At 52.1% G+C, this 12,149-nt stretch overlaps 3 protein-coding genes and 1 pseudogene across 3 annotated transcripts; 1 reads left to right on the forward strand and 3 right to left on the reverse strand.

Annotated features, from left to right (window-relative positions):
- Positions 1 to 599: 599 nt before the first annotated feature.
- On the forward strand, positions 600 to 1,064 carry LOC112900637 (cilia- and flagella-associated protein 91-like). Its single transcript, XM_025969475.1, has one exon. The coding sequence runs from the start codon at positions 600 to 602 to the stop codon at positions 1,062 to 1,064; it is 465 nt and encodes a 154-aa protein (XP_025825260.1).
- A 485-nt stretch (positions 1,065 to 1,549) lies between these two features.
- Positions 1,550 to 2,517, reverse strand: LOC112900638 (annotated as a pseudogene).
- A 2,990-nt stretch (positions 2,518 to 5,507) lies between these two features.
- On the reverse strand, positions 5,508 to 7,513 carry LOC112900639 (indole-2-monooxygenase-like). The gene is made up of 3 exons (XM_025969476.1): positions 7,001 to 7,513; positions 6,453 to 6,908; positions 5,508 to 6,370 (listed from the first exon to the last, which is right to left on the reverse strand). Exons 1-3 carry the CDS (start codon positions 7,511 to 7,513, stop codon positions 5,741 to 5,743), a joined length of 1,599 nt encoding a protein of 532 aa, XP_025825261.1. The 3' UTR covers positions 5,508 to 5,740.
- Positions 7,514 to 8,377: 864 nt separating this feature from the next.
- Positions 8,378 to 10,598, reverse strand: LOC112901233 (class V chitinase-like). The gene is made up of 2 exons (XM_025970093.1): positions 8,887 to 10,598; positions 8,378 to 8,800 (listed from the first exon to the last, which is right to left on the reverse strand). The coding sequence occupies exons 1-2, from the start codon at positions 10,049 to 10,051 to the stop codon at positions 8,580 to 8,582; spliced, it is 1,386 nt and encodes a 461-aa protein (XP_025825878.1). The 5' UTR covers positions 10,052 to 10,598; the 3' UTR covers positions 8,378 to 8,579.
- Positions 10,599 to 12,149: the final 1,551 nt, after the last annotated feature.

The following is a 12,149-nucleotide window of genomic DNA, read 5'->3' on the forward strand; positions in this document are numbered from 1 at the left end:
TCCTTCTGTGTGAGCGAGAACTGCATCTCGGGCGGGACTGCAGCAATGAGGGCGTCCATCGCCCGTCGATCCTTGTCGAAATCGACGTCGCCGTAGTAGACCGCCTCCCACAAGTGCTGCACCTGGAGCCTGATCCTCATGATCATGGCCCACTCGACATAGTTGGTCTTGGTGAGGGTAGCCCACCCACTATCCCTGACGACGGCCTGGACCCCGTGAAGGCCTTGGCGCCGGTCTGGGGAGAGGGAGTCGCGCCGCCTGTGAGGGACGCGCTCTCCATCGAGCCTGCCGTGTCGTCGGTCACAGGCCATCTCAGCCTCCAGCTGAGCAACCCTCTCCCGCAACCGCTGGGCCTCCAACGCGCGGCCATCAGGTGCACCTCCGCCCGGCGAGCGCCGCCGCCGTGCGTGCCTCCGCCCGGTGCGCCGCAGCCGTGCGCGCCTCCAGCAAGAGCGCCGCCGCCGTGCTGGCCTCCTCCGGGAGCGCTGCCGGCACGCTGGCCCCCTCCAGGAGCGCCGCCGCCGTGCTAGCCTCCTCCGCGAGCGCCGCTATAGGCGTGCTCGGCTGCCCACCGCGCCGCACGTTCTCGAGATGCATCCATGGCCAGCAGCTCGAGGTCTGCGTCGGCGCTGTCGTCAGCACAGACGGAGCTGCTGGCGTTGCTGCGCAGAGCATCGGCCTCTGCTGCCGCCGCACGTGCTGCAGCCGCCGCTGCTTCTGCCTCCACCTCCGCTCTAGCTGCAGCCAGCTCCGCTGCTGCCAGCCTCGACGCCCTTGCCGCTGCAGCAGCGGTCTCTGCTGCTGCCCGCTCGCGCTCCTCCGCTGCAGCGAATTCGGCCTCATGCTGGCGCCGGCCGTTCGAGGCGACCGAGTGCCGAGAGTGTCCTGCGGACATGGCGCGCTGCTGGGGGGTTGCTGCTGCTGCTGCGTGGAGTGGATCCTCCATCAGACAAGCTACTGCTTGTCCGTACAGAGGAAGGGGGTTGAGCAGGAGCAGCCGGAACCGCTGCTGCTGCCACTTCTACTACGGGCAGGGGCTGCTGCGAGGCTATGGAAGGGGATGAGCAGGAGATGCTTAGGCTACAGGATAGTATGGCTCTGATACCACTTGTTAGTAGCAAAATTTTCACTCTCATTGAGAGTGAAGATGACACTAGGAGTTGGGAATTTTTCTAGGTTTACTTCTCAAACTCTACCATAATACCATACCCTCTAAGGGGTTGGAGATACATACTTATAGACTGCTAGCCAGCCAAGGAAATGCAGTTGCTAGTCTAAGATGCCAAACTAGATGCTGTCCTAGAAGCAGTCAAGATGCTGCTGTCCTAGCTGCTCTAAAACTGCTGTCATAGCTGCTCTAAAAGCAAGCAGTCCAAGATGCTGAGAAATGCTGAGAAAAATACCCTGCCCACAAAGACCATGTACAGAGACTTATTCCCATCAATCACAAGCCAAATCATCAAGGGTGTCACAGGTATAATTTTATATTAAATAATTTGAATTAGATTAGCTGTTGTTTAACTGATTTCTTTAATGTACGAAAGTCCGCTTACATGAAAGATGTGCCCCCTTCATTAGGTGCCATCATTTTACTGGATGCTTCATGCTGGATATTTTTCTTCTTGTAGTGCCTCTTCACTGGCCCACCACTTTGAGTTCCAAAGACTTTGCCACTTCGTAATCTCCTGACTGTACTGTCTTCTGAACCTCTAACAGCTCCAAACTGTGGATTCATACCTTCAGTTGTTAGTTCTAATGCATCTGTAGTCCCCAGATTCACTGAAGCCTTGCCACATTTCGGAGTTCCTGGTTCTCCTAAGTCAGATGATGTAGAGTTCAGATTTTCATGAACTATTGCAGAGTCAATGGGAAGTGTAACCATCTCCTGTTCACTTGAACAGCTCTGCGTCTTCCTATTCTCAGGTAAATCTGCAGCTTCCTCAGCCTGACAGCAATCTACTCTGCTTCTGTAGCCTTCCTTCTCAACTGGCACAATTTTGGATGGCACCAATATGCTCTCATCTACTTTTGAGTTGGGGCAGATGGAACCTGTACTTAGATTTACTGAAACAGAGCTAACTGAACGATTAACTATCCCCTGTTCACTTGCGTCTATCTGTGTTCTTTCATGCTGATCACTTTCTTGACCACTCTTACATGTTTCTCCAGGTGGTGTCAATGGTTTTTCAGGCATGTTCCTTGTGCCGCCATATAATCCCCAAGATGCAGCCATGTTGCCTGCATTACCATCTTTAAGTTTGAAAGGCTTTGGATAGCAGGTCCATCTGTGTTGCTCTATACCCTGTGGATGAGTAGAAATCATTCTCTGTGAAACCATATCTCATTGAATTGGTAGACGTGTCTCTTAATACTTCTCCATGTAATATTCAACTGAATGCCTTGGTGCATCTGCAGCAGATTCTGATTGTGATTGTTCATTCTGCTGCTCCATGTTTGGATTAAGAAACTTAAGCCTTGAAGCGGAAAGCCAAACTCGAAGCATTCGCACACCTGCATAGAGTCATCGGCATAGATGAAAAATTTTCTGGTCTATCTCTTAAGGCACTCCAAGAAATTAAATTAGCAAGGATAAGCAAGATGGATCAAGTGAAACTATGGAAAGGATGCAAGGAAAAAGGAATGTAGTGAATTAGTGCACAGGGGAACCCATCGATTTAGTAGCAAATCACCTTCCAAACTAAGGCGAATGAAACGCGTGAGGAGATGCCTCATCTGCGGGGCGTGGGGGGTCCCGGCGACGCGGACCTTGCCCTCCTCGCCCTCCACCCTCTCCAGCCACCAGTCCACGAGCACGAACTAAGGCGAATGAAACGCGTGAGCCCACCGGACCGCGCAGCGAGCGCGCATCAGAGAAATGGCAGGGTTTAGGGGATTGAGCGATGGAGGGGGTAGAGGATGCTTACACATTGCTGCTCCTAGGAGACGCGGGGGGCGGCCGGGGCGGAAGGGCTCCGGCGGGGTCCGTTGCGCTCCGCCTGTGGAGCCTGGTGGGGGCTCGGACGCCATTTCCGGGAGCGGCGGCGGCGGCGGCGGCGCCGCGGGCCAAGGTGGGGAAGACAAGCGACGCGGGCCGTCTCCGTTTCGAAAAGGAAAACGGTACAGTGGAGAAGGCAAGAGCCAAGAGAGCTGCTCTGCTCTCGTTCTCAGAGGGGTGTTTAGTCCTCTCTTTTAACACCGACTAGATACCGATTAGATAGATTAAATAAGATTATTTTAAACTGATTAGATAGATTAAATAAGGCTAATTATAAAACTATTTGCATAAATCGTGGTTAATTATCGAGACGAACTCATTAAACCTAATTAGCTCATAATTAGCATATATTTACTGTAACTCAGCATTACCAAATCATGATCTAGTTAAGTTTATTGAATTCGTCTCGCGAATTAACCTCCATTTATACAATCAGTTTTATAATTAGCTTATATTAATACTTCTAATTGGTGTCCAAACATCCAATATGATGGGATTAAAACTTTTAGTCCTGGAATCCAAACCAGACCTTAATTTCTCAACGGACACAATCAACAAATTTCTTGATGTCGAAAAAAATCAAAAAATTTCTTATAAAGTTTAAAAAGGAGATGCCAAACGTATAGCAAAGTTTAAAAAAGTATGGACCATGAACAAAATAAACTTAAACAAGGCTTACTACTTTTGCCGTCTCGCAGTCAGACATGTGCGCTGATGAAATTCAAACATCTCATAGATTAAAAATACCCATCAACATCACAAATTCTTTTATGCGCTGAAATTCGAACCAAACAATATCCAGAAAAGCAAAAGCACAGCATGATTTTTCCACCTTTGCACGCTGATCAAAATACCGCCTTCCCAGTGTAAGGCACTAGAAGTGAGTGGTCCAGTTTCTTCAGAAACAGTAAAATTTTAAAAAAGAAACTGCTAACGCATACTAGAAACCATACAAATATTCATGTCAATGGGCACCCAAGCCTTACAGGACACCAGTGAGAAGCCGGTCAGCATGACATACACGTAATCCACCTGCAGCAGGGGTGGTTCCACAGTTACCAGACTGGCAAATTACAACATGCTAGCAGCAACATTTCATCAAAGCATCACTAGAATGTGAGCAGTCTGTTGAGATCTGGTGACAAACGCCGAGACATTCTCCTCTTAGAAGGAGGCTCCGAACTGATCCCTGCCGGAAGAATATAAACGGCATCAAACATACTGTATTTGGGCTGACGGAGAAAAAAATATTGCCAAGCCTGTTATTACGTGTCTTTCTTTATTTATTGAATATGTATACACTATATATATAGATTTTTTAAAAAATAATGGGTATTCAATTGAATACCCTTGAATCGAAGTGGGCCTGCCTCTGCCTTTATCTCAAATGGGAAGTAGATCATTAAGGGTCTGTTTGGTTTTCTTTAAAACCGGGTGCAATGGGGTGGAATAGGAGGATTGAATCTTAAGGGTCCGTTCGGTTAGTTAGGATTGGACCTAGAAACCATTCCACCTCATTAAAACTATATAAATTAATGAACCATTCCAACCGGGAATCGATCCAGGAACTCATTCTAGAGTAACCGAACAGCCCTAAATTGGATTCAATCCCCCCATTCCACCCCATTCCACCCGGTTTTGAACAAAACCGAGCAAGCCCTAAAAGAAAATGGCACGTTATCAGAATTGTGAATGAGTGGCCTTGCTCATGCACATGAGCTAATTAGCAATGTTGCAAGGTCTAGCTCATGCTATTTGATATAAAGAGTGTTCAGTTTCTGATACGAGCACTAGAGATAATTTTCTGCAACTCTTTTTTGTTGCACAAATTTGACATACAAATATAGTAGGAAAGTTTGAATGCTTTAGAGATAAGATGAATCAGAGAAAAAAATAAAAAAGGTCCATTTTACTCCCCAACAATTCAATTTGTTTACTTAACCTTTAAATAAAATTTAGGCTCAAACTACTATCTCAAGCTATTTCAATTGGTCCAATCTACCTCCTAATAAGAATTTTCTTTTTTATTTCTCCACTTACAAGTGGAATTTGAACTTTAAATTTTGCAATGTAACTTATAATATGATGCCCTATGCTAGAAAAATACATTATGATTTTTTATGAATAGTTTTCATACATAATTGTATTTTTTGATAAATTTCATGTTAAATGTTTCCAAATTATGAAAACAACCATGAAATTTTTTTTAATATATGTTTTAACATATGACATCATGTTCTCGATCCACTCACAAAATTTGAACTTAAAATTCAATTCGTATGTGGAGAAAAAAAGAGAAATATTATTAGAGGGTAGATTGGACGAATTGGAATTGTTGAGGGAGTAAATTGAGCCTAAGTTTTGCTCAGGGGGTTAAGCGGACAAAGTGAATTGTTGAAGGGAGTAAAATGGAATTTTTTTCAAAAAAATTAAGACTCACGTACAGTTCTGCCAGTAAAAAATCGAGGTGTACGCTCATGCACTTTACTTGAGTCCTATATCCTGGAGACATTCAACCAAATCACTATAACATGCGTCTACTTAGAGGGAGAGACGCAGCTATGTCAAACAAGAATTGTAAAATGTTTATTCTCTGACATAGATACAAACAACAACACATTTTGTCCACAGATTCAACATAAAAAAAAACTTAAAGTTCTGCGTGTAGAAAGAGACAACCACAAGCAGTTGCAACTACATAAACATAAGCAAAAAATTTGTGTCTACCAGTCAACCTACCTTTCTTTACTTGATGACGTCGCCCCGAGGCCTTGGGTTGAGGAAGAGCTTCTCTTTGCGAGACACGGTCAACCCAAACACCTCGGTCATATCTACTGTATCCACACCGCTCGGCAGCTCCCAGTCGAAGTGGAGCATAAGATTTGCCAGCATGATTTCAATGGAGCTCAATGCAAAGCTTATCCCCGGGCATATCCTGCGCCCCGATCCAAAAGGCAAAAACTGAAAGTCCATCCCTCTGAAGTCGACACCTCCGAGGTCTCCCATGCTGATGAACCTCTCCGGCATGAACTCCTCCGCGGCATCCCACACCGCGGGATCCCGGCTGATGGCCCAGGCATTGACAAGCACGGACGTGCCGGCAGGAACTGCGTAGCCATCGGCATCGCAGTCCTCCTGGGACAGATGCGGGAGGAGGAGCGGTACCGGTGGATGCAAACGGAGCGTTTCCTTGATTACAGCTTTCAGATAGGTCATTCCAACGAGATCGTCTTCGTTGACCAGTTTCTGTCCCTTGGGTGTGCTCTTCCTCACCTCAGCCTGTAGCTTGGCCATGGCGTCCTGGTGCAGCATGAGCTCAGCTATGGTGAACTCCAGGACCAGGTATGTCGTGTCCGTGCCTGCTGCAAACATGTTCTGTTTGTTCAAATCAAGGGGGGAAATGGGTTAGTTAAAATTTCTGAAACATTACGGAGAAGATGACAATTGGTGAACTCACTCCCAGGATGCCCTTGATGTTGTCTCTGGTGAGCCCATACTCCTCTTGCACAGAGAGCAACACGCTTATGAAGTCACTCTCCTGCTCGCCGTCGCCACCGGCATCCTCATGGCCGGCAACCTCGCCCATGTGCTGGTCGATCAGCTTGTCGAGGAGCTCGTCCCACCGGTCCCTTAGCCTCTCCGCCCTGCGACGCGCCGGCCACATGAGCACGCCGCCGGCCGCCTTGGCGAGGCCAGGGTAGAGGTTCTCCAGGTTGAAACCTCCCAGGACGGCGAAGGTCTCGTCGATGAGCTCCCGGAACACCCTGTCCCGGCCCTCCACCCTGAACGTCCGCCCCGCCACGGCGCGGCACACCATGTCATTAGTGAACTTGCTCAGGACCTCGCTCATGTCCACAGTCGCGCCGGCCGCCGCCGCCGCCGCGTCGCGGATCTTGTTGATCACCAGCTCGACCTTCACGCAGCGCGCCATAGATTCGTAACGGGAATCAGCAATCGAATTAACCGGCCGGCCATGGTTGCTGAGGTGATCTCGGCTTTACTTACCTCCTCCTCCCGGGCGGCGCGGTGGGACTGGACCTTCCTGGCGCTGAGCAGGTGCGTGGTGACCAGCCTCTTGGACCGGCGCCACCGCTCGCCGTAGGGCGCGAACACGACGTCCGACGGCCCGTAGGTGAGCACGTCCCCGCAGACGGACCGCGCCCGCGACGCGAGCGCCTGGTCGTGCGTGCGCAGCACGACCCGCGCGGCGCGCGCCGACGAGGCCACCAGCGTCGGGACGGCGCCGAGGCGGACCGTCATGAGGTCCGCGCACCTGCGCTGCCGCGCGGCGAGGCGGCGCAGCGAGACGTGCGGGAGCGCGCCGACGAGGTGGGCGTGGCCGATCAGCGGCAGCCCGCCCGACGGGGAGGGAGGGAGCCTGGCCCTCGAGCCTGCGCCGCCCGCAGTCAAGTAGCGCAGCAGCAGGAAGAGCAGCAGGAGAGTGAAGAGCAGCAGGAGGAACACCTCCGCCGCCGGCGAGTCGCCGACGAGCTGATCAAGAACGACTAGCTGAGCCATGATCAGTTGAATTCAAAGCAATCTTCGAGGTGGGAATTGGTGTCTGATGTTATAGATGTATGAGAGTGCTGGAGTGGTTAGCTTCAAGTTGACTTGAGAGCAAGATCAGCACTTGAGTAGCTTCCAAACCTTGGTCGCCTCCTGCAACAGCCGGCAGGTGATGCCTTGCCCGGCGATGAATCCGTCTGCTTTGGCAACATTGACTTGTTGCAAGTTGCAACAACAGTGATGGCAAACAAGTATCAAATTGGTTCCCAGTTTTGACTGGACAGATTCTGCACTCGCAGAATCGTACGTGCAAGTCAACAATCCATCAGAGAAAAGTCCAAATCGGTAAAATTCCCTGGATTCAGCGAGTTGCTGGAAGCTTAAATGCATAGGAGCTTTCGAGTTTCCTAAATACTCCCTCCATTCTAAATTGTTGGTCGTTTTGACAAATTTAGATACATAATTTTTTGCTTATTTAGAGGCAATAATTATCTAGATACATAATAAAATCTATATACCTAGATTTGTCAAAATGACCTACATTTTGGAACGGAGGGAGTACAAAGAGATGCTTCAAATTCAGTTCCAGAGCATTGGCTTTGTTTGCTTCAGTTGGCAAGTATCTCTACTCTGTCTGTTTGCGCTAAGCTTTCCATTTGGGCATTATGTTCAGTGGTCAGAACAGAAGTGCACTGGACACTGTTCGACAAGTGCATTGAGTAATTTGTTCCAAATAAGGCATACAAGAACTAAGAACATCACGTCATCACCTTGGCAACAGCAATCTCCCACAGGATGTCACTGCTCCAGTTCACGTTTGCAGTGGAAATGTGTATGCGAAAATCATGGCTAGACAGTAGAACACATCTATAATTCAGTAAGTTGCACCGATTTACACCACTGTGATGCGTACACTTGTCGATTTCGTACAAAGAAGTATTCAAAAGTTTTTTCTGCTATGATACACTTAGACAAAATTAGAAGAGCACAGCGCATAATTTCTGAAATGTTGATCCTCTTTCAGTGTCAGAACTTAGAATTAGCGATCCCAAATGCAGAAACACACAAGTTTCTACAACTAACACCACACAAGAATTAGCAACCACAGATGCAGGAGCCCATTAAGCTTCGTCCAAGGCAACCAAGATCCTGATCCAGACGTCGGCGCCGGTACCGGTCCAGGCGTTCCGGCAGGCGACCTGAGCGCCGGCGGCAATCGCACTGGCCCCTGCGTCTGCCTGACGCCGGTGCCGTTCTTGGAACTCGACGAGATCTCGTTCTGCATCCAGACCTCCGATGCTGCCAACAGGGCGCAAGGAATGTGAGTATCAATCACGGCAATGGAACATTGAGGTTGAATTGGAGTGTCACTCACGGACGCTGACCTGTTCTGGACACCGTGAGGTTGGCGTCGTCGTAGTTCACCGGCCACAGGAAGTAGCCGAGCAGGCCGCGCCGCGCGACGAAGGCAAGCTTCTCGGACACGACGGCCGCGCCGTCGAAGGCGACCCAGACGTCGCCCACGGACAGGTAGGACGCCACGGACGCGTTGTCGTACGTCGTGGTGACCGAGCGCTGAGGACCGCTCCCGCCGCCGGCCGCGGCGAGCTTCTGGACCTCCGCGTACGACATGACGCCGGTGGCGTTGCTCCCGCGCTGCTTGGGCCCCGCGGCGACGACGGGCGCGCCGACGCCGCTGTTGGCCTTGTTGCGCAGGAACCACGAGCGGCCGTAGAGCGGGAGGCCCATGACCACCTTGCCCGCCGGCACGCCCGCGTCGATCCACGACCCGACGCCGTAGCTCGCCGAGAAGTGGGACGCCCGGTCGTAGAGCGGCGCGTCGAAGGCCGTGGCGCCGGCGCCCCGCGGGCGGAGCCCGAACGCGACGACGTTGACCCAGTCGAGGCACCTCGCCACGGCCTCGGACGGGTAGTCGACGCCGGGGAGCGGCGCGTCGAAGACGTGGTTGGAGAAGTAGACCGTGGCTGTGAGCAGGAACCCGGGGGGCGCGGCGGCGCGCCACTCGGAGACGAGGAAGCCGAAGTCGGCCATCTCGACCGCGGACGCCGGGAACCGCCACGCGACGTCGAGCCCGTCGAAGCCGCTGCCGCGGGCGAGCGCGACGGCCGCGGCGACGAACGCAGCGCGGGACGCCGGGTCCGCGGCCATGGCGGCGAACGCCGGGTCGGTCTGGGACTGGGAGCCCGCCCCCGCGACGCCCGCGCCAGCGCCGACGGAGAGCAGGGTCCGGAGCGCGCGGTTCCTGGACTTGAGCACCGGGGAGAAGGCGGCGAGGAGGCCCGCCTGGTGCGGGTCCGCGGGGAGCGCGAGCTTCCGGGTGGTCGGGTGCACGGCGAGGGCCGAGTAGTAGAGGTGCGTGTAGAGGGAGGCGTCGAGCGCGGCGAGCGGGCGGAGGTGGGCGGCCGCAGCGAGGTAGAAGCCGGCGCGCACCGTCGCCGTCGGCCCCGGCGCAGGAGCCGACGACGCGGCGAGCGAGAGCGAGGCCATGGTCATGGCGAGGAGGATGTTGGCGGCGGACGACGACGCCATTGCCGGCGGCGAGAAGGTGGCGGTGGGAGCTCGGATGAGCTGGCGGTGGGAGTGGGTGGGGATCGGAGGGAGGCGGTCTCAGTGTCACCTTGCTGTTGTGGTGGTGTCATTGGAGAGAAACTTTGGAGGAATCTTGCCCGTGTTGCTATGCAGGTGTTTGGTTCTACGAGCGCCTTGCGAACTGCAAAGTTCCTGCAAAAGCCAAAAGCTCGATCAATTGCCGAGCTGTAAATTGTCTGCTCTTTCGAATTCCAATAAGTGAGTATGAATGAACGGCACAAACAGTAATCCTGACGCTTGAACAGTGCTTAGTTCTTTTAATCAGATCTCAAGAATATATACGGAGCTCTAACAAGAGGACTGCATGCGTTGCTGATGATTGGGGAGGATACGCATACACACTGTCCCGTGACGAACTGTACCGGTCCCGCGCTTGCATCTGCATTTTGCAGAGCAGTGGTACTGGAACAGCCAGCTTTTGTATCCAGTTGGACCCAACGTAACAGTGATCTATCTAATCGCACATTGGCACTCGATTCAGAGGGGGGAGGGGGTTGTTCTATTTCTGCGAGCTGAGCCGTCGCTCAAGGAGCTCACGCCGTTCGTGGCCCGCCGCTAGTCATCTTCCCTCCCGCCGTCGGATCCACCGTCCGATATCACCCTCCGTCCAAGCGAATGCCACTCTCCTGTCCGATTCTCAGCCCACCAGTTGTCAAGGCCACCACCTCCGACCGCCGGCGTCCCCACTACCGTACCGTAATCTGCCGCTGCCGGTCATCCCTACCTTCCCCATCCCTCCCTCTTCTATTGGCATCCCGGCAATCCCCCTTCCCTAAATCCGGCCGCCGCGGCTCCGCAAGGAAGAAGCACGGTGCCTTGTGCGACGTCAAGAGTGGAACTCTCGCGTGATGAATAGATTTTCCCAAAAGAGGGAGCACAAATAAATAAATTAAAGAAGCGGTCCTTCTCGTGCTTGTTGTGCTAGAAATTCAGCTTCATAGCTTCAGTAGGCAGGCAACCTTGAGCAGCAAATAGAAAGCACTAATTCCGTCTGTTTCAAATTTAAAAAAAAACTACGCTGTTAAATTTATCAAAACAAACTACAATTTGTTACAACTTAAAACATAGATAATTTGGAATAGGGAGAGTGCAAAATAATAGTAGAATCGGTGTATGACAGAAGTTGAGATCGCCAACTCCGATCGGATGAAGTAACTGAGGATGGATCGGAGTATCGCACGATGAGCAGAGAATAATAAATGAGATCGATCCATGGCCGCCGCGGCACACCTACCGTAGCTACCTGCTCCGGTGGAAATGGAGTGGGGTCAAGCAAATCAACTAATCAAGCCCACGCGGCTCTCCTCATCGCGCCAAGCTGTTCAGCTTCAGCACTCCACAGGGTCATTCATTCGTGAACCGAAGGCCTGCAGCTGCGAGGCCGTTTGGCAAAAAAACAAACCCCGGCTGCACTGCATGCGCCAGCAGCCTCCGACGGGTCCACGTGCGGCCGTGGAGGCGACGCGTGGCCCGGCAACTCTGCTGCAAGGACATCTATCTCCATGGCCTCTTCTGCAGATCAATGGCATGCCCGCCGGACTGCCAGGGCCGGCGCCCGCCACCCTTCAGGCATTGTCCAACGGTGGGAGATATCGCTGGTAGGAAGCGACACGTATGAAAGAGAAACGGTAAAAAGCAAAGCAATCGATTGTTTCACCGCTAGCTTATAGCATGTCCATCGAGGCTGGTGGGCCCGCGCTACACTGTTGCTACCTCTCTCTCCCTGCTTTGGGGTGCAGATTAAAAGCTAGATTGTTGGAGTGGTAAACTTTTATACTACCTCTAATTAACATGGCACAGCTTAGAGCTAGCAGCTAGCTGTAACCATTGGAGAAGGCCTCAGATGCGATGTCGCCGTGCCTTGCCGGCGGCCAGTCAGGGAGGCGCCCACACTACGGCGCCTCCGCACGGCACAACGCCAGTGGAGCCGTAGAGGAGGGCGTCGTTCACGGGACTCAGGAGAGAGGTGAGGCAACCCCGCCCGACAGCCCCACGATGCCCAAAAATTAACTTTTAGGTGCGTTCGTTTTCTGAGATC

Source organism: Panicum hallii, chromosome 7 (genome assembly GCF_002211085.1).
Source record: "Panicum hallii strain FIL2 chromosome 7, PHallii_v3.1, whole genome shotgun sequence".
In the NCBI taxonomy this organism is placed as follows: domain Eukaryota; kingdom Viridiplantae; phylum Streptophyta; class Magnoliopsida; order Poales; family Poaceae; genus Panicum; species Panicum hallii.

Bases quoted from the DNA above. Each gene is read 5' to 3' on its own strand.
- LOC112901233 (XM_025970093.1), bottom strand. From the start codon at position 10,051: ATGGCGTCGTCGTCCGCCGCCAACATCCTCCTCGCCATGACCATGGCC. The intron at 8,801-8,886 runs GTCAGCGTCCGT...CCCTGTTGGCAG, and splicing joins CCTCACGGTGTCCAGAACAG to CATCGGAGGTCTGGATGCAG.
- LOC112900639 (XM_025969476.1), bottom strand. From the start codon at position 7,513: ATGGCTCAGCTAGTCGTTCTTGATCAGCTCGTCGGCGACTCGCCGGCG. The intron at 6,909-7,000 runs GTAAGTAAAGCC...CGCTGCGTGAAG, and splicing joins GCGCCGCCCGGGAGGAGGAG to GTCGAGCTGGTGATCAACAA. The intron at 6,371-6,452 runs GTGAGTTCACCA...TTGAACAAACAG, and splicing joins ACATCAAGGGCATCCTGGGA to AACATGTTTGCAGCAGGCAC.
- LOC112900637 (XM_025969475.1), top strand. From the start codon at position 600: ATGGCCAGCAGCTCGAGGTCTGCGTCGGCGCTGTCGTCAGCACAGACG.